This window comes from Ranitomeya imitator, chromosome 9 (genome assembly GCF_032444005.1).
Source record: "Ranitomeya imitator isolate aRanImi1 chromosome 9, aRanImi1.pri, whole genome shotgun sequence".
Lineage (NCBI taxonomy): Eukaryota > Metazoa > Chordata > Amphibia > Anura > Dendrobatidae > Ranitomeya > Ranitomeya imitator.
The window spans coordinates 117,764,251-117,785,274 of record NC_091290.1 but is presented as its reverse complement, the minus strand read 5'-3'; the positions used below and the strand labels follow the sequence as shown (position 1 = coordinate 117,785,274).

Below are 21,024 nucleotides of genomic sequence, written 5' to 3'. Positions count from 1 at the left end.
CTGTTCTCACCTTCCGTCGTCCGATGATGCACTTGCGCCTGCCGCCAGCTTCCGTTCCCAGAGATGCATTGTGAAATTACCCATAAGACTTCACGATCTCGCGAGACTGCTAAGTCATCTGGGTAATTTCGCAATGCATCCTGGGAATGAAAGATGGCGGCAGCCGCGCGCGCATCGGCACAGCTTCGCTGGATCCCGGCGGGTGAGTATATAACTATTTTTTATTTTAAATAGTTTTTTTTAACATGGATATGGTGCCCACACTGCTATATACTAAGTGGGCTGTTTTATATACCGCGTGGCTGCTATATACTACGTGGCCACTGCTATATACTACGTGGCCAGTGTTACATACTATGTGGGCTGTGTTATATACTAAGTGGGCTGTGTTATATACCACGTGGCTGCTATATACTACGCGGCCACTGTTATATATTACGTGGCCAGTGTTACATACTATGTGGGCTGTGTTATATGTGTTATATACTATGTGGGCTGTGCTATATATTACGTGGCCAGTGTTATATACTACGTGGCCAGTGTTAAATACTATGTGGGCTGTGTGTTATATACTGCGTGGGCTGTGTTATATACTGCGTGGTTTGTATTAACGCATCAGGTATTCTACAATATGTATGTATGTACAGTGTATAGCAGCCACATAGTATATAGCACAGGCCACGTAGTATTTGTCTGCTATATACTACATGGCTCCTATATACTATGTGGCCTGTGCTATATACTACGTAGCTGCTATATACATACATGCATATTCTAGAATACCTGATGCGTTAGAATTGGGCCACCATCTAGTACATTTATAATGTAATAATACTATCTAGAAGAATATATGGCATGTAATGTACAGAATATAAAAAAATATTACAAATGGATGCATTTTTTTTATATCTGTTCCCATAGACGTGGGGTGCTGCATGTACATGAAAGTACTGGATTACATAACATTGGACAACCACGGTGGCAGCTAACGATTTGCCTGGTTGCTGTTCTTATAGTACTTTTTTTCAGCCTCTGGAAAGGAGTGAAGACGTCGGGCAAAGTATGTGAATGCAAAACTTATTCTTAAAGAGGGTGGATAGTAGAAAAATCACCAGGAGATTATCACTACAGGACTAGGTGTCTCGTGCCTCCTAGTCCAGCCACGCCCCTAGTAGTGATTAGCCGCTTTCCGTCAGTATACAGGGTACACAGAAAAGCAGCCAATCAGAGGTGTAAGCGGGGTTATACACAGCTCAGCAGTCAAAGCTCTGTTAGATCTGCAGCAGAGAAAACTATGTTTCTATCAAAATGACAGCAAGCATCCCAGCAAGTGACCATCACTAGAATCAGGGTCTCAGCCTCCACATCATGCTGCTCCCAGCTTACATAGGGAAAACCTGCTGACAGATTCTTTTTAATGTTAGAACTGCCATAAAAGTTTAAAATATTTAGCGTTACCACGAACAAGGGAAATCTGTCATTTCATAATGGGCATTGAGACTATGCATGACACCTCTCTGAGAGGTTGTCCTGATTGACTCTTTAAAGGATCTATCGTCCTAAAATATATACATGGGTCATAAAAAGTTGAATAAAATGATGCCTTTATATCTGTGATCCAATGTTTTATTCCCAAGAAATCCATGTTTTTCTTAATATGTAAATGAGCCGTTAAGATCTATGGGAGGGACATAGATCTCCCTGAGAATTTGCCTGTTTCCTAGCCCAGTGTATCGTCTTTTATTTTAAAGACCATACGCTGGGGTAGAAAAGACAATCTATCATGTACCTTGCCATTCTATCCTTTTGATTCAGTAGTTCTGCTCCATCAGCGTTGATCCAGCACTGCATGTGCTGGAACTCCCCCATTTCATACATTTATCAGAATAAAATAATAGAGATGACACATTGAGTCACAATAAAGCAAAGAAAACAAATACATCTTATATAGTGGTCACTGAATGTCTGCTACTTTTGTTAACTTACCGTAAATTTTTTATTGAACTCCTTCACGTATTTCTCTTTAGGTAGTATGGATAACGGCAACACTCCCATACGTGGTGCTATTTGTACTCCTTATACGTGGTATAACGCTGCCCGGGTCTTCCAAAGGCGTAAGTTCTTACCTTCATATAGACTTCAAAAGACTAAAGGAATCTACGGTGAGTGTCCATCTAGGCTATTTATAATTTGGGGTAATCTCTCGTTAGACACAGTTGCAATTAACAGTTTCTGTAGTCAAAATATTGTAATTAGAAAACATTTCTCTTCTGCATGGGTTAGGAGCGTAGTAACGTTTTTCTTGTCTAAAGACACCAAAAATATAAAGCAACTATGAAAATAATTCTCGATGGAAATCTTCAAGTTTCTGGCTACAGCTTCAATGCAGATGTTTGTATCTCCGTGGCAACAGACAACAAACAAACCCTGTGTAGTCGGATACTGCAGTCACTCTGTTCTATTGATTCTATTATTTTTGCGATTTCATAGGTACAAGTAAGCTTTGAAAATGTAAATAAATTATTCATACCCAGTAAACTTTTTCTAATTTTTTATATTACACCCAGAATTTTAAATGTATTTTATGTGATATACCAACACAAAGTAGCAAGAATCTGTGAAGTGTAGGTTTTCTAATTATTTAAAAAATATAAATCTGAAAATGGTGACGTTCATTTGTATTCAGCCCCCTGTAGTCTTTGTAGGACCACCTATTGATACAGTTATTGCTGCAAGTCTTTTGGGGTCAGTCTCTAGCAGTTTTGCAAATTCTTTTCTGCAAACTAGCTCTAGCTCAGTGAGATTGGATGGAGGCATCTGAACAGCATTTTTCCTGTCTTGTGACAGATTCTCAATGGGATTTAGGTCTGGACTGTGACTTGGCCAGTCACACACATGAATATGCTTTTATTTAAACCATTCATTGTAGCTCTGGCAGTATGTTTAGGGTCGTTGTCCTGCTGGAAGGTGTCCCTGTTGAAGAAAAGCTTCCCCAGGTCATGATGCTGCCACCACCATTGTCTTTCACCACACGTAATGATGATTTGAATTTTGCCCAAAAGTTCTACTTTGGTCTCATCAGACCATAGCACCTTCTTCCACATACTGTGTTCCTTACATGCAAACTGCAAACGGACCTTCTAATGACTTGCCTTCAAAAATGACTTTCTTCTTGCCATTCTTCCACAAAGGCCAGATTTGTGGAGTATACAACTAATAGTTGTCCTGTGGACAGATTCTCCCACCTGACCTGTGGATCTCTGCAGCTCCTCCAGAGTGACCATGGACCACTTGAACGCTTCTCTAATTATTGCACTTCTTGCTTGGGATGTCAGTTTAGGTGACAACCATGTCTTGGAAGGTTTACAGTTGTACCATACTCCTTCCATGTTGAACAGTGCTCCATGAGATGTTTAGAGCTTGGGCTAGTTTCTTTAAAACCTAACCCTGTTTTACTCTTCTCCACAACTTTATCCCTTACCTGTCTGGTGTGTTCCTTGGTTTTCATGATGCTGTTTAATTCCTAATATTCTAACACAGCCCTCTGAGGCCTTCACAGAACAATTGTAGTTATACTGAGAAGAAATTGCACACAGGTGGACTACAAATTATGTGACTGGAGGGAATTGGTCATTCAATAGTTTAAGGGTGTCAGAATACAGGTGGGTCTAATACAAATGCACGTCACTTTTTCAGAAAATCGTGTATCGTTTTCTTTCACTTCACAAATAATTGCTACTTTGTGTTGGAATATTACATAAAATCCCAAGAAAATACATCTAAGTTTGTGGGTGTAATGTGAAAAAATGTGGAAACGTTCACGGGGCATGAATAATTTTTTAAGGCACTGTTCTTGTGTAACTGTGTTTCCTGTAAAATAGTTTTCTTAAAACTCGGCATTTTGCCATGCCTTTGGTTATTCCCACAGGAAATTATTTAATTATTGCCAATGTCAATAAGATGGATCTGTTAGTACACTTCGATATCTTCGATACTTATTGAAGACGGACATTCCATCATTAGACATAAATACTCATTTCGGTGCAAAACAACCAATGCGACCACCAACGTAATCACTATTGTGGAAGTACACTAGATATCCTATATTCTTATCGTCTTTTAATAATCGATTCACCACTTCCTCACAATCATGGCCAACTACTTCCTCTGTACCAACCATCTTTATTCATACACCATCTTCATTCATCTGGCCATGATTAATCAAGAATGGCATTATTCACGCTGGTCTTGATGAGGGGTGTGTGTGATGGAGTCAGAGGGACCTGATTCATTAGAGGGGTTCCCCAGGCTTGGGGCTCAAGCCTGCAATCACTCTATGTACCTGCAGACTTGCACAGCGCACACTGTCAGGATTCTCTGGTTCCGGCGCTGGGAACGGGTTTTCATCTGACTGCAAGTACGTGATTTGCATACTTCCAGCCACATTCGGACTAGTCGTGTCCTGCCTCATTCAATTTGCCTATAGTTACATGTGCCCACCTGCTCCCGGTGCTGGAGAACCCCAAGAGCCCCCTTTAAGTAACATTAATCAGGTATGTCTGAAAAGTGGTGTGTGCCTCTCTGGGCCCCTCACAAATCTTACTCTAGGAAGCACCTGAAGTAAGATTTCTGATGTAAGACCACGTTGACTCCAGGTCTCCCAGGGCTCGCATGACATTAATATGTCAAGAGTCCTTCAGCCAATCAGCTACCACAAATGGGGCACATCTCCTTCCTTCCTACCTTCCTTCCTAAGAAATTGACATCTTCAAGTGAAAACTGCTGCTTGCTCACATCCTCCAGATGTTAGTTTTATCTGAAGATCGTGAGGGTGAAGTGTACCATTGGTGGCTACTGATTGACAGCAGGCCTCATGTGACATAATGTCATGAGAACGCCGGGAGAGAGACCCAGGACTGGCATACCTGGAACAGCGCTGGCACTGGAGGGGAATATAGGCTGTTTTTTATTTTACATGTCTGAATATTATAATAAAGAGTCTGTATGGGTAGTGGACAACCCATTTAAACAGACATGTCAGGAGTACATGGCTCATAATTCAAATGATGTGATTCTGTTTGTGAGTAGCTTATATTTTCTTTCAATTCTTTTTAGGTATGGATAGATGCTGCTACACAAATATTTTACTCACTTGGCGCAGGATTTGGGGTTCTCATTGCATTTGCCAGTTATAACAAATTTGATAACAACTGTTACAGGTAGGTTACAATTTAATTCCTTTTACAATTTAAACTAAAGAAGATCTGTCACAAGATTTTATAATCTCGACTGCATACATTATTAGATACCTAACCAAAGAAAAAAACAAAATAAGCATATTCCCTGTAGAAAATATGTAACTGAGAAGTAACAGTGCATGTAAATAACATACTGTAATACTCAGTTAACAGCTAAAATGCTTAAATGCCACCCCACCATGAGGAGTATGGAAATTGGGACGGTTCTATCCTGTCTTTAGTATTAAAACCTCACCATGTGTCAGCCGACCTCAATAAAGATGAGGGCAGACCAGGACAGGGGCCCGACTGTTCAGACACCTGCCCATGGGAAACTATGTAGATGAAATGTCTGCCAAAATGCTTGTTTGTACAAGGTATAATAAACTACAGCAAAACCAAAAAAATGAGCCAGAGAAGAAGTTGGTATACATGCAATGTGTAAGATCACATTCCCACTGTGGCCATTTTCACAGACAAAACCCAAGAACAAAAAATGAGCATGTACCTTATTGTGAGTAAATAGGTAGTAATAGTACATGTAAATTGTAAGATATATATACCTGATGAAGTTGGTATACTTATTCTGAAAATCCATGTCCGGATGGCTGTATAGTCCTTTCTAATTCAAACCCAATCTACACCCACCTAGTGATTGACAGCTGCTAAGTGTCCCTCCTCCCTGCTAAATCTTAATTCACCTAGCCTAATTAACCACTCCTCAGTGTCCCTCCTCCCTGCTGAATCTTCACTCGCCTAGCCTAATTAACCGCTCCTCAGTGTCCCTCCTCCCTGCTAAATCTTCATTCACCTAGCCTAATTAACCGCTCCTCAGTGTCCCTCCTCCCTGCTAAATCTTCACTCTCCTAGCCTAATTAACCGTTCCTCAGTGTCCCTCCTCCCTGCTAAATCTTCACTTGCCTAGCCTAATTAACTGCTCCTCAGTGTCCCTCCTCCCTGCTAAATCTTCACTCGCCTAGCCTAATTAACTGCTCCTCAGTGTCCCTCCTCCCTGCTAAATCTTCACTTGCCTAGCCTAATTAACCGCTCCTCAGTGTCCCTCCTCCCTGCTAAATCTTCACTTGCCTAGCCTAATTAACCGCTCATCAGTGTCCCTCCTCTCTGCTAAATCTTCTCGCCTAGCGTATTTAACCGCACCTCAGAGTCCATCCTCCCTGCTAAATCTTCACTAGCCTAGCCTAATGAACCGCTTCAGTGTCCCTTCTCCCTGCTAAATCTCTAACCACCTAACCTGAAGAACGAATCCTCAGTGTTCCTCCTTCCTGCCACTGCTGAGATCTTACCGTACTCAGTACAAGCTGCAACTGTCATTCCGGCTACATGGATGAAGACTGAATACAATTGTACTCTCTCACTGTTTTAGATGGACTTTCAATTAGTTATACAGGCAATCTGCCCTACATTTTCACAGTAGGTATACCCTCCTCATGAGGGCTTAGAAATCTATATATTAAGTTATGTAGCTTGTATTGTAAAATCTAGTGACAGATCCATTTTAAAGAAAACTATTTTCCAATCACCCTGGTAAGGAATTCTGATTTAATAGAGTGGTATTGCATAATATTATCTGTAATCTGAAGTACAAAGCTGCAAAAAAGAGCGTCTCTTATGCTGGAGGACCCAGAATATCCATTCATTACATGAAAAGCTCACTGATTTCAATAGGAACTGTGTAATGCTTTATTTCTTCAGTGGTGGCACTGCACGGGAAATACACATGTGCAGAGAGAAACCACCTACCTTCTCCAGTTGATAGAAGCTGACGTTCTTTACAGCGAAACCTTTTTCGATATTATTAGAGGAAGCTCTAGACTAATAATGCACATAATTTTGGTAAATTAAATTAGCAAAATTAGACTGATGGCAATGGTCACAATTTCTGCAGTTACAGTTCATTGAGTTGCAAAAGGAAAGCTTGCATAAACTGGGATCATAAAAAGGCTAGCCTTATCTGTGACATGTATGCCTTATCTGGGACATGTCTGGCTTATCTGAGACATGTCTGGCTTATATGAGACATGTTTGAATTATCTGGGACATGTATGCCTTATCTGGAACATGTATGCCTTATCTGGGACATGTCTGGCTTATCTGGGACATGTATGCCTTATCTGGAACACATATGCCTTATCTGGGACATGTCTGGCTTATCTGGGACATGTATGCCTTATCTGGAACATGTATGCCTTATCTGGAACATGTATGCCTTATCTGGGACATGTATGCCTTATCTGGGACATGTCTGGCTTATCTGGGACATTTATAGCTTATCGAAAGCATAACCCCCTAAATGTCAGATAAATATGGGACTCATCTGCGCTTCATAAAAACATTTTCTATTATGCCATGTGGTGCATGAATATGTTGGCTTCTGTGGACTCCACGAGGATAGGCGATAACTAATAGACCATGGGGGTCCAACTGCTAAAACCTGCACTCAGCCAATGTCTTTGAGCATATGCATGGCAGTACCATTCAATCTCTACAAGAATGGCAGAGATAGTGCTGTACAGTGCCATAGAGATTGAGTTGGGGCTTAGCGGTTGGATCCCAACTGATCCAGTAGTTACCTATTCTGTTGATTGGTAATAACTTGTTAAAAACTTTTTACCGAAGTTTGAAATAGGTAATTTATAAAGTCATGGTTATGTGAGACCACCATAGAATGTAAGCAAGAAGAGATCTGTCAGCAAAATCAGAATAATTTGTTTTTAAAGGGGTTTTCCACCACAATACTGTTGATGATCTATTCACTGAATAGGTCATCAAAGTTGGGGTTCTGACAACCGGCACCTCCACTTCCATATGTAGACAAGGTATGGCGCAGAGCACCATCATTTAGTGATGACTCCTGGGTGCTGTAGCTCTGCTAAAATACTAAATCTCTGAAAACATGCTGAACAACGAACAAGACATCGCTCAGTAGGATAACAACCATTGTTGGCGAAACGTACCTGAAAATCAATCATTACCATCTCGATTATGAATGGCTAAATTGGAAATATCCCATTAATCCAGCGTATAACATGAAGTTTCCCACCGAAAGCAACTCCTTATATAGTAAGAACTTTTTTGAAAGCGGTCTACACACAAAGTAGCTGTTAGTCCAAGCAAAAAAAGTCATGGGAACATGTCTGTGTTTTCTCAGCATCATGGATTGAAATTGCCCAAATAAGTTGATGAAACCACAAAAATTACCTATAGCACATGGGTGGCACAGTCTACAACCTATGTGCTCTTCGTGATTAACATTGCAATGAATAGCGGAAGCTTAGCACTTTATTTATTCATATGTGAAAAACACTGACGATAAAAACTGACAACTGACCAAACACTGATGAAGCTTGGATCCAAAACACTGATGACACTTGTACCAGATTTTTACTTATGTAAACAAACCTGGACATCTGAATGAGGCGTTTCCAGGATGTGTGTCATATTTTATTTATGGATCCCACATATACCCATTATAACCTATGGGGCTGCTCACATGTCAGTTTTTACATGGACCTTGTAGGATGTAGGAAAGCCAGGTAGGCTAGGGTTAAATCCAAGCACATAAGGTTCTGATTAGGTGCACCTGGATAGCTATGACCAGAGCCAGGCCATGTGTTCACTGGTCAGTCAGCTGGGGAAAGTTGACCAGAGTGGATTCATGTTGGAGCTGGAGAGCGGCAAGCCAGAATCCTTCTGAGAGGAGACTGCACAGCCCGTGTGCACCATACTGCAAGTATCAGTGACTACTATGGACTATAGCCATTTTGTTTGACCAAACTGGGACTAGCTCAGCCAAGTCTGAGTCGCCAGTGAATGTGAGCTCATTGAGCCTAAAGCTGGACCTGAATTGTTTTGCCTTTACTGGAAAATGAGTGTGATTTTTGCTAGAAGGTGCATGCTGGAAAAAGGCTGTTTTCATTTAGAGGTTTATGAAGTTCAATAAACCTCACACTGCTTGGACACACAAATCCGTTTCCTGTGTGAACTCTACTGGCCACCTGAGAGCGTGAATGCCTACACCGTGCAAACCTCAAGGAGACATGTCTGTTTTTTCTGGCAGCATGGATGACAAGGGCCAATACAATTCTATGGGTCCGCAAGCGAAAAAAACATACAGCACATGGATACCATCCCTGTACCATCTATATGCTGTCTGTGTTAATCATTACGAAGTATAGGAGAAGCTTCCTTCCGAATGAAGCACTGATGACATTGGTACAGTTTTTTCATGTACGTTTTTTATACAGACATGTGAAGTAGGCCTTAGGGAGTATTCTGTCTCCGCAAATACGTTGGGCTACATTCACACTTATGTTTTGATGTTTATCTTGCCTGTTCTAATTTTAGGGAGGGAGAAACAAGCAAATGTCAAAAATGGATCCATTACATAACTGATGCAAATGGAAACAAAACATTGTTGTTATGGGGAACATTTCGGTTATTTTATGTCCGCTTTTAGGAAAAAAATGGTTTTGCTTTTTTTACTGAAGGCTTTGAGACTGAAAGTACACCAAACACAAAAATGTACAAAAAATATCCCAGAACCTTCCCCCTTAATCTCTTCCTATTTTTGATTCTCTTATTTGTTATAGTAGAATACAATCTGAGCAATAATAAAGTTAAAGAAATAAAAACATCAAAGAAAATTCTGTGTATCTCAGGAACTCAGCCATGTCAACCTTCTACTCCTCACTGTCCTGTGTCTGGCTGTAGACAACTGGCTGCACCAGAATCCTCCAGCTCCTCCTCGATTTACAGTAGGTCACCAATAGATCAGACCCACCTTCCACACTCTTGTCTAAGGAGAAGGCTTAAGCCAGCCACCAGTCAAAGATATAACTGATCAGCCAGAGATTAACCCTTTTTCTTAGCAGGATTTCCACAAGATTGACTTACTAGGAGCAAGCAGAAAATACTAGGGATTAATAAGTAGGGAGGACTACTAATGTTCATCTAAATTCAAGTATTAATTTTTGAGTTATGTCTTCGCATTTATGCAGTATGTCTGAAAACAAAGGTCTGGAAAATCACACAAACGGGCAACTTCTGGTGACTAGGAGATCTGGTTTCATACACAGAAACCATCTGTAGATCAAATGTTCCTGAAGTTGAAGTTCAGTCGGACTGTAAAATTCTAATATGCAAAAGTGTGTCCACTTAATTTCTCAACTAGTACTTGTTTCCATGGATTCTCTCCTTGTATTTGAGCCTCCTGGGGGTATCATGTTGCCTTTTAGTCTTTGGTCTGTTTTGGATACTTCAAATTCCATCTAGGAATTAGAAAAATGGACTCAACATTTTTAATACACGTTGAAAACCATTAAATCGGTTTTTCAAAGCGCAGCGTCTAATTAGTCTGGAAGCTCAAAGGTTTCGAGCTATCCCTGGACAATGTCTTCATAATTTAAGAACACACTGTATATCCCTTCTCAAGCTCTAAGTCAAAAGCTTGGCTAAGTCTTAGAAGAGGGCATAAGAATTAGATGTTAATGACTTTGTCATGCTTGGAACATAGGTTTTATTGTGAAATTCCTGATTCATCGCTCCCGAGTGGCTCTGTAATGCTTGTTGAAGCAAGAATTTTGTAGATCTATTGCTCAATTTCTGTAAGTTTTGGGAGAGTTTTGCACATTACAGTTTAGTTTTAGGTGACCTTTTACCCCATCGATCAAGGTGTTAATAGTAAAGGGAGTCATTTGTGAAAGGTGTAAAAGAAAACATCTAGGGGGATTTTCTGTACCTAAAAAAAAAGGACTGCTTTTTCCTGAAATCTTATAGTGGTACAAAAGTGAACCATTAGTAATTACCCAAGCCAGCTCTTGAGTTGTGTGCCTCTTCTCCTCTCTTTAAGGCTGGGGTCACACTTGCATGTGCAATGCTAGAAACTCACACGAGTCTCTCGCATCAATACTGCCACCGGCACTCAGGACCAAAGCGTGCGGCTGTATAGAAATACAATCAGCTAAACGCTCCGGTCCTGAGTGCCAGCGGCAGTGCCATGTATTGATGCAAAAGACTCGCACAAATTTCTCGAAATGCACACGCAAGTGTGACCCCGGCGTAAGGGTGATGTATTTTTGACTGTATTTGTGGTCTGAGTGCTATCCGGCAAAATATCGGATAACACTCGGACCAATGTTATCGAATGAGGCAGCACACATGTACAACTTTTTCCCTTGGTTCTAGTGGTCCAAGGAGAAAAATTGCGGCATGCATGATTTACCTCCAAGAGTTGGATGGCACTTGGCCATTCAAATCTGAGACCGTGATAATAAAACGAACCATCCAATGTCATCCGAGTGTGGTTCGATTTTTATGGACTGACTGCATGGAGAAGGTGGAGATTTTCTTTTGCTTTACTTCCAAGAAAATAGGATCCCACGCTGATCAGAGTCCAATTAGCATAATCTGACAGATTTTCTCGGATGGAGAGAAAACTGTTTTGTGAACCCAGCCTAATATGGAGAACGCATGTGTTGGGTGTCGAGTTCCCGCCGCTGCACAGGTGGAATTTCGAACCATATCCGATGCGGTCTCCCATTCTCCTCCAGCCGCAGTGGAACCTGCTCAGCAGAGATGTCGATCCCAGAGTCTGGCTCAAGCTGATACTGAGCGCTTGGTTAATGCTGCCTTCCCAGGCTCAGCCCTTGTAGCCAGCACTGATCAGTGGCGAGCCGACATTCCAGGGACTATGTCCTGCTTTTCCCCTACTGAGCATGCCCACGTGTTGACCTCTCATTGGAGGTCCGGGGTCACATGCTCAGGTCCTGTAGCGGCTCCTATTGGATCACTGGGAAGGTCCTGGAGAGCTACAGCTTTAAAAGGATCGCATGGCCGCACGGGCATTACTCTAGTATATATCAGTTATTGTGTGTGTGTGGATGTATGCCTGTTCTAGTGAAAGCTTCGAATCATACCCATTCCTAGTGTTGATGAATGTTTGCGAATATTGGAGGTGTCTAGCGCCAGTTAGTGCCATCAAGCACAAGGCACGATCTTATAGCGTCTGTTAGCAGCATTAGCCAGTGCGTCACCTTGCGCAACTAGTGTGCTTTCCAGTCTCTAGTTAGGGCAGTTAGTGGTGTCCGCCAGAGCGGCTCTGCGTGCACTCAGTGCGCTAAATCTATTTAAGTTTAGCTTACTCCTGACACCACTGTAGCAGTGTCGAGCAAAAGAGGTCTAGAGGGACTCTTACCCTGAGTCTTGGGGCAGAGTTCTGTGACTCCTTGCTTGCACTCTCTGTGCAGTATCGCGGCCCTGTGACGCAACAGGGTTCGCTTCCTTCATACTGGGTGACGCTAACCCATGTGTGTCTTCTGTTAAGGCCGGAGTCACACTCAGTGAAGGGAAATATGGTCCGTGTTTTACATGCGTAATACGCAGGAATGTTCCCAAAATAGTGATCCGTATGTCATCCGTAGGCAGGGTGTGGCAGCGTATTTTATGCATGTTTACCTCCGTATGTAATCCGTATGCCATCCGTAATGCGTTTTTTACGCAAACTCACAAGTTGGACATGTTAACGGTTTTGAGGCCTGAAAATAATTTAAATCATCAGCCTCATCCTATTTAAGGCCTCAACAACAGATGACACCCTCCCATATGGCCATTTTGTTGCTGTGCTTGGGTAGGTGTTGTGGTGTTACTTGTGCAACATGTCTGAGAAGATGGTGGAAGCTCAGGGTCCTGGTCAGGTGGCTTTTGTTGGGCCAATTGTACATCATCCTGTGTGTTGGATGTTTGACCATGCTCAAAATGATGCCCTTGATCATATTGGCCAGTTGGGTATTGGCTAGAATAATAAGTATTTTGAGTATGGCCCTCATGAGGTGGAAAAAAAGGCCTTGGCTCATAACCCCACCCAATATGGCCATGTCGTCCAAAACCAGGTTGGGACCAGCCTCCAGCACTGAGTCTGGACAAGTGTCCATATTGTGAAGGTTGATGGAATGTCGGATTATGGTAATGTGATGGCCTTGGTTGGTTTTGGGTGGGAAGGGGTAGAGGTGTAGGCACATGTGGAGGGGGTGCTTCAAATACTTGCTGATCATGCACCTGGTGAGATGATGGAATGTGCAGGAGGTTACGTGATGAGAGCTGCCACCTCTCAATGATCTCAAACAATTCATATGGATCATTTGGGCAGGTGCATGCATCAATAAGTATTTAAATACACCCCCTCACACGTAACCTTGCCTCACGGGGTATGGGATGGAGGTACCGGGCCAGGCTCCTCGCAAAGGCCTCTCCACCATCATCCTGTGCAGCCCTGGCCAAATAATTTAGGACCCCAGTGTCCACATTCCTGCGACTTTCTTGCAGCACTCTTCTCCTGCGGCCACGGCAGGAAAGGACAGCAGGCTGTGGGGATGTCTCCAGAGGAACAGTAGGGCTGCTACTGTTTCCTGCTTCCTCCTGGCTTACTGGATGTGGTGCTGCTGTGGGTGGTGGTGCAGTTTCTTCTCCAGTTGTTGCCGGATCTTCAGGTGCAACTGAAGATGTTGCAGGAGGGATGTCGCTGGAAGGATGTGAAGCTGGGCCAGCCAGCTCTTCCCCTTCCCCAACCAGATCTATGATGGCCTCCGAGTCTGAGCCGGTCTCCCTCTCAGTGAGGTTGGACTGTGTTCTGTTAGTAAAGTATGAGAATAAGTAATTTAAATTGTAACTTTGACATGATCTAATGCAAAATACCAAGAATTTCAGGCCATAAAGATTGGGTCCTCTTCCCTCTGTAGCAGTATGTCATTGTATATTTGGTTAATGTAAACGACATCTATAAAACTCTGAACGTAACCCCTTTCTCATGTCCAGCACCATGTAATTAATGGTGCTAAATAAATAAATGATAATAATGTTAATGTAAATTACAATACTCAGCAAATCATGTAGGTAATGCAGTTTCCAATATTAATGAACAGATAAACATGAGTGTACTTACTCATTTGACTCTGGACCTCATGTGACCGCTGGTCAAATTCTGGGAAAAGGATCCCACAAATGCTCCTCCAAGCAGCCTCTTTCCTAGCCCGGTTGGCATAATTGGCATCCCGTTGGTCCCAAATTTCGGGCCTTTCCTGGACCAGGACCAGGAGCATATCGACATTTATGATGTTTGCCATGCTGCTTGCAACTCCGTGGAGGCGAGCGCCAGACTTCCGGGATGTCTGTCTGGCTTTTTCAGCTAATTAGCATGTCTGAGTTTCCTGATTGAGTGCTTGGCACATTTCCTGGCACCTGGAGATGTCTGGCGTATTTCTCGCAAGTCACACTGCTGGTCCGTGTGTAATCTGTATTTTTCTCACCCCCATAGACTTTCATTGGCGGATTTTTTTGCCAATACGCTGACAAACGATTTTCTACGGCCGTGAAATACGGCTGCAAAATATACGGCAGATAGGAGCTGCCCCATAGAAAATCATTGCTCCGTGTGCAATGCGTAGTTTTTGCGCCTCTCATACGTCTGTAAAACTCGCTATTGTGACCCCGGCCTAATACCGCCATATAGTCCGTCATTATCGAGCACCAGGTGTCTTTTCTGCACGGTGGACCCCGGACTGCGAATGCATCTTATGTTGCCTCTTATTTATATTTGGTGCATTCCGCCAGTCCTAAAGGTACCTTCACACTCAGCGACGCTGCAGCGATACCGACAACGATGTCGATCGCTGCAGCGTCGCTGTTTGGTCGCTGGAGAGCTGTCACACAGACCACTCTCCAGCGACCAACGATCCCGAGGTCCTCGGGTAACCAGGGTAAACATCGGGTTACTAAGCGCAGGGCCGCGCTTAGTAACCCAATGTTTACCCTGGTTACCAGCGTAAAAGTAAAAAAACAAACACTACATACTTACCTACTGCTGTCTGTCCCCGGCGCTCTGCTTCTCTGTACTGGCTGTGAGCACAGCGGCCGGAAAGCAGAGCGGTGACGTCACCGCTCTGCTTTCCGGCTGACCGACGCTCACAGCCAGTGCAGGAGGAGTGCAGAGTGCAGAGAAGCAGAGCGCCGGGGACAGACAGCGGTAGGTAAGTATGTAGTGTTTGTTTTTTTACTTTTACGCTGGTAACCAGGGTAAACATCGGGTTACTAAGCGCGGCCCTGCGCTTAGTAACCCGATGTTTACCCTGGTTACCAGTGAAGACATCGCTGGATCGGTGTCACACACGCCGATCCAGCGATGTCTGCAGGGAGTCCAGCGACGAAATAAAGTTCTGGACTTTCCTCAGCGACCAACGATCTCCCAGCAGGGGCCTGATCGTTGGTCGCTGTCACACAGAACGATTTCCTTAACGATATCGTTGCTACGTCACAAAAAGCAACGATATCGTTAACGATATCGTTATGTGTGAAGGTACCTTAACAGAATGAGACCACCATTGTGAAGGTGAGCGTTTCAGATTGATGGGCGCAAACAAAACAGTATCGCAATTTGCATGTGGCCCCCGAAGACACAGGATGTGCACCCCTATCCTAGACTCATGCCACAAACTTTCTAGAAGCTAAAGTCTAGTGAACTGAAAATATGAAGGGGAAAGAAAGTATGAAGGAACATCTGAGCTCTGAACTAGGAGGAGGTTCACAAGCCAACATGTCGCAAAAGGCAAAACTGACAGCGTTAATCTCTGACTCCACTGTTTTTTTTTACATTTTTTTTCAATTAAAAAGGTGCATATTTTCTTTTATCTCAAAAATGATGTCTAATTTTACCAGTTGGGACGAGCATCTGAAACCGTTTTTGGATGTTTCCTTTGATAACCTCCTGAAGTATCACGAGGTCTGCCCTCCATTTGGAGAGTGCACATCTGAACTTCGTGATCTGCTTCTCTTTCTCCTTCAGGATATGTGTTTTATTAAAATGAAGCTTTTCCATTGCATGTCATAGAAAACGTAGTCAGTCGGATTGGAGTGAACTCCATCTGGTGATGCTCAGGTACGAAAAAATGTTAGTCTGGTTGCTTGAGGGATGGATTGGAAATAAAACATTTGTATTTCCAGAACCTGATTAGGTTTTATGCATCGTTTCTGGTTTGAAGACCATATTTTATTGCCTGAACTTAAGCTTTAAGCGCTTTAGCTTTTCCTTTTATGAGTTCCATAAACCTGTTTGACTGATCATTTGCAGTGTTGTAGCCACGTACAGCACTATTAGTATTTTAGAGAATTTTTCTCTTTGCGCTGCCTCCAGTACTACAAGTCCATCAACATTCATTTTGGTCTATTTTTATGGTCTACTTTCCCACAGTTTCGTAAATTGATGGCTCTCTGTCATTTCGTGCACCCATCATTTTGCTGTATTACCAACGCACAGTACATAACATAGAAGGTTAATCTATCTCTTCAACCACTTAGATCTGGGTATTTGTCAGGGGTGTTACTAGGACACAAGATCTGCATAGCCTTAGAGTGATAAAATTGCTTGTCGGCCCTGTTCATAGCTCTAACAATATGATAACACAGCACTTGTAAAAATGCAGCCACGAATTGCTTAAACCAGCATTAGAATGCAAAATAATACTGCTATACAGTGTAAAATATTATAGTGACGGTAATACAACTACACAATATCCAAATATTACATAAAAAGATGCAAAATAAAAGAAGAATTAGGAGCAAATGAAAAATTTGACATTCACTATATTATGCAATCACTGTATGGGAATATAATGAAGGTGGTATTAATGGGCACTGTATGGTAGTATTATTTGGCAATGTCTATTAGACATGAGTGGATCGATTCGCAGGACTCTGCTCCAGGGCCCAGGTCAGCGGGACCTGGCGGCTTTATTGGACACCCGCTAATCTCTTGCTAAGCGGCACGGTTTTTGATCAGCCAGGGTTGGTGCGATGTCATCTGTGCGTCACGTCCTACCGATGGCGTTGCACCAGCCCTGACAAATAAAACGTAGAGTCGGGGATGTCGAAAGGTAAGACATTTGTGGGCCTCCCATCTAGCCACCAAGTACAACTGACCTGGACATTAGAATGGAGTCCCGCGAATTGACCTGTAATAGACATTGCCAAATAATACTGCTGCGCAGTGCCCAATAATACTACCATACAGTGATTGCATAATGGTGAATGGCAACTTTATTAAAGACAACTGAACTTTCAAAACACACACCAAAATTCACTATAGTATTTGCATTGTTTTTTTGTCTAGTTTTTAGTGTTTTTTTTGTGCCTGTTTTTAATTTAATCCTTCTTTAAATCTATTTCACATGTGTTAGCTTGTTTTTTTTTTATTTGTGCCATTTGTGGACAGGGTTTTTGTTTTCCAGATGTTTTGGGCTGATTGCAACTTTTTAAAAAGTCGCAAATGTAGTTTTTACGTACGCATGAAAATTTTGAGGCATTTAGCAAAACGCGTTACTTTTTGAGCTAAACAGTCGTAACGGGTCAAAGACAAAAATAATGAGCTTTTTTTTTATTTTATGCAAAATTCAAGAAAGAAATGTGTAATTTTAACGAATTTGGGGGAAAAAAGTCAACGAATACTACAATAGAAAGAAATGGTGTCTTACAAGCCCTCGTAAATGGTGACTTTGGCACAAAGTGGATCAAGATTTCCGTGGATCAGTTTCAGTGTCTCTACTTCTATTTGTACTATATACTTATACTGCTGCCAAAACATCAGAAAGAACAAATTTTACATCTGTATTATGATTCTTATCATAGGGACGCTCTACTCACCAGCACCGTGAACTGTGTGACGAGCTTCATTTCTGGCTTTGCCATTTTCTCCATACTGGGGTACATGGCGCAAAAAAACAACGTGAGAATTGAAGATGTCGCTACAGAAGGTAAGTAATTGTTTTTTTCTTTGTTATAATTTCACATTAGATAATAACCAGATAAAAAAAAATTCAGTGTCATCTTTGTAATCCAGAATAGAGCCCGTAATAAACAATTTTACCAGTAGGTCCTTACCATAACCCAATATTACGTGTATACATTTATACATTACATATATTACCACTGTTGTTTTGGCGTTCAGTACAAGGGGTAAGAAGTGAGCAAAAGTTATAATAAACAAGACTGACCATGCCATTTGGCAATGCTTACTGGGACACGCTTGAGACTGTAATATGACGCTTGTAATAGTATAAGTAATATATAAGCCAAAGTCAATAGTAACCACATGCAGGGTGGTCTACATAAAGCTTTGCTATGGGAACCTGTAATTTGTAGTCATGATCGGCTGTTTGTTAATCTCCGCTTGTAATAGAAAGCAGGACGGGAATTTAAACCGTGCAGAATCCTGTGCTTTACTGCCCTCGTGTGGCTTGAAAGCAGAAAACGTAAAGGGTTAAAAACATTATATGTCTTCATTCAACAGGATTTATTTTTTATAAACCGAAATACAGTATATGAATTTTAAGTTTAGATTCACAAATCTTAAAATTGATTTATAATACTGTATCTGCAGTGTAGTATATTCTGTTCTCCCTGTCTTGTTTGGTGTGCTGCTTACTATTTCATCTATTACAACAATTTTTGGTCAGTATGATGTAGTTGACTCTTTGGTCAGTATGATGTAGTTGACTCTTTGGTCAGTATGATGTAGTTGACTCTTTGGTCAGTATGATGTAGTTGACTCTTTGGTCAGTATGATGTATGAAGTATGACTTCTCAAACAAAGTCTCATTAATATAAAAAGTTATTGGATTTTTAAATTGGGCACTTTGGCCCCTGAAGGGCTGAATTTAATGATAGATAACGTTGTTGGTCATTAATGTTTATTTTGTTAGCTCACTAAGTATGATTATTGTAATTCTGTAATATATATATATATATATATATATATATATATTTGTAATTTTTGTATTCACATTCTTATTTTTATTTTCATTTTTTTTATTTACCTGTATATATAGCTGGTGTATATAGGTTTCCACTGTGTATAACCTCCTAGCTTCACAAACAAGGATTCTATTACCCATCATTATTCAGTGACCATACTTCGACTACAGTATTAATCTGTTGTAGTCAAAGGAAAAATGAATATTTACATTCAGATACAGAAAAAATATATATCTTTGTACAAATATTAAAAGTTGAGTCGTCATCTTTAGTTGGCCATTAAAAGGTAACAAATTTCACGCTTTCGAAACTACTCAGGGATCTTCCTCATGAAGCTTCTATACCTGATGAGGAGACTAGAGTAGTCTTGAAAGTTTGCAATTTACCATCTTTTCAGTTGGTCACTAAAGGGTATCAACCACTGAGGACTCTCAAATTTTAAGAATTTTCGGTTTACATTTCAGTGACTCATATGTGATGTCAACTCTGGCTGGAATCATTCTATTTCTCCTTTTCAAACACTCCAAATCTTCATTTCTCCCAGCCATGATTTGTCTCTGCAAAGTTTTCTCTACATATGAAACACAAAAAAATAACCCTCATTGTGCATCCTGTGCACCAACATATCTCCGCCCCTGGATAAAAGCTCTCTAGGCTAGGGTCACACAACTGTTTTCTCTCCATTCGAGAGAGTCTGACTGATTATGTTAATCAGACTCTGATCAGAGTTTGATCAGAGTGGGATCTGATTTCGTCAGAAGTGGAGAGAAAAAGGAAAAAAAAATTCTCCACCGTATACATTCAGTCAGTCCGTGAGAATCGGATGACACTCCGACGCATCCAAATGCAGTCCAATTTTTTTTTAAATTAATTTTTTAAGGACCCATAGAGTTGAATATGCGAGTGCCATCCAATTCTCAGAGGTAAATCGTGTATGCTGCAATTTTTTTCTTCACTGCCACATAGAGTAACATGGGTACAAGTGCCATCCATAAAAACCATGGATAGCACTCGCTTAATTAACCCCTTCCTGCCATTGGACGTACTATCCCGTCCATGTGCCCTGGGCCCATCTGACCATGCATGGGATAGTACGTCATGGGCAATCAGCCGTGTTCACGGGGGAGCGCGGCTGATTGCGTCCGGATGTCAGCTGTTTCTCGCAGCTGACACCTGACACTAAGTGCCAGGAGCGGCAGTTCCCAGCACTTTAACCCCTGGAACACTGCGATCAAACATGATCGCAGTGTTCTGGAGCCGACAGAGGAGCTGACAGCCCCTCTGCCTTTGGATCGGAGACTCTGCGGCGTGACGCGTAACGACCCAACCTATAAAACTGTCCCACTAGTTAACCCCTTTAGTGAACTCCATTAAAAAAGGCAAAAAACTATGCTTTATCATCATCTTGTTCAGCAAAAAACAAGCCGCCATATAGCTCAATCACCAGAAAAATAAAAGTTTTAGCTCTCAGAATAAAGCGATGCAAAAATAATTATTTTTTGCATAAAATAGTTTTTATTGTAAAGCGCCAAAACATAAAAAAATGATATAAATGAGATATCGCTGTCATCATACTGACCCAAAGAATTAAACTGCTTTATCAATTTTACCGCACTTGGAACGGTATAAACGCCCCTCCAAAGAAATTCATAAATTGCTGTTTTTTGTTCATTCTGCCTCCCAAAAATTGGATTAAAAAGCAAACAAAAAAGCCATGTGCCAAAAAATGGTACCAATAAAAACGTCAACTGGTCCTGCAAAAAACAAGACCTCACATGACTCTGTGGGCCAAAATATGGAAAAATTATAGGCCTCAAAATGTGGTGATGCAAAAACTAATTTTTGCAATAAAAGCGTCTTTTAGTGTGTGACAGCTGCCAAACATAAAAACCCAATATAAAAACCCGCTATAAACAGTAAATCAAACCCCCCTTCACCACCCCTTTTGTTACAGAAAAATAATAATTTTTTT

At 41.6% G+C, this 21,024-nt stretch overlaps 1 protein-coding gene across 1 annotated transcript in view; it reads left to right on the top strand.

Moving 5' to 3' along the window:
- SLC6A2 (solute carrier family 6 member 2) overlaps nt 1-21,024 on the top strand; it is a 98,594-nt gene that overhangs the window by 63,027 nt on the left and 14,543 nt on the right. The window contains exons 5-8 of the mRNA XM_069738590.1: nt 922-1,060; nt 2,028-2,162; nt 5,116-5,219; nt 17,928-18,052. Coding sequence (XP_069594691.1) covers nt 922-1,060; nt 2,028-2,162; nt 5,116-5,219; nt 17,928-18,052 — 503 coding nt within the window. The remainder of the gene's footprint in view (nt 1-921; nt 1,061-2,027; nt 2,163-5,115; nt 5,220-17,927; nt 18,053-21,024) is intronic.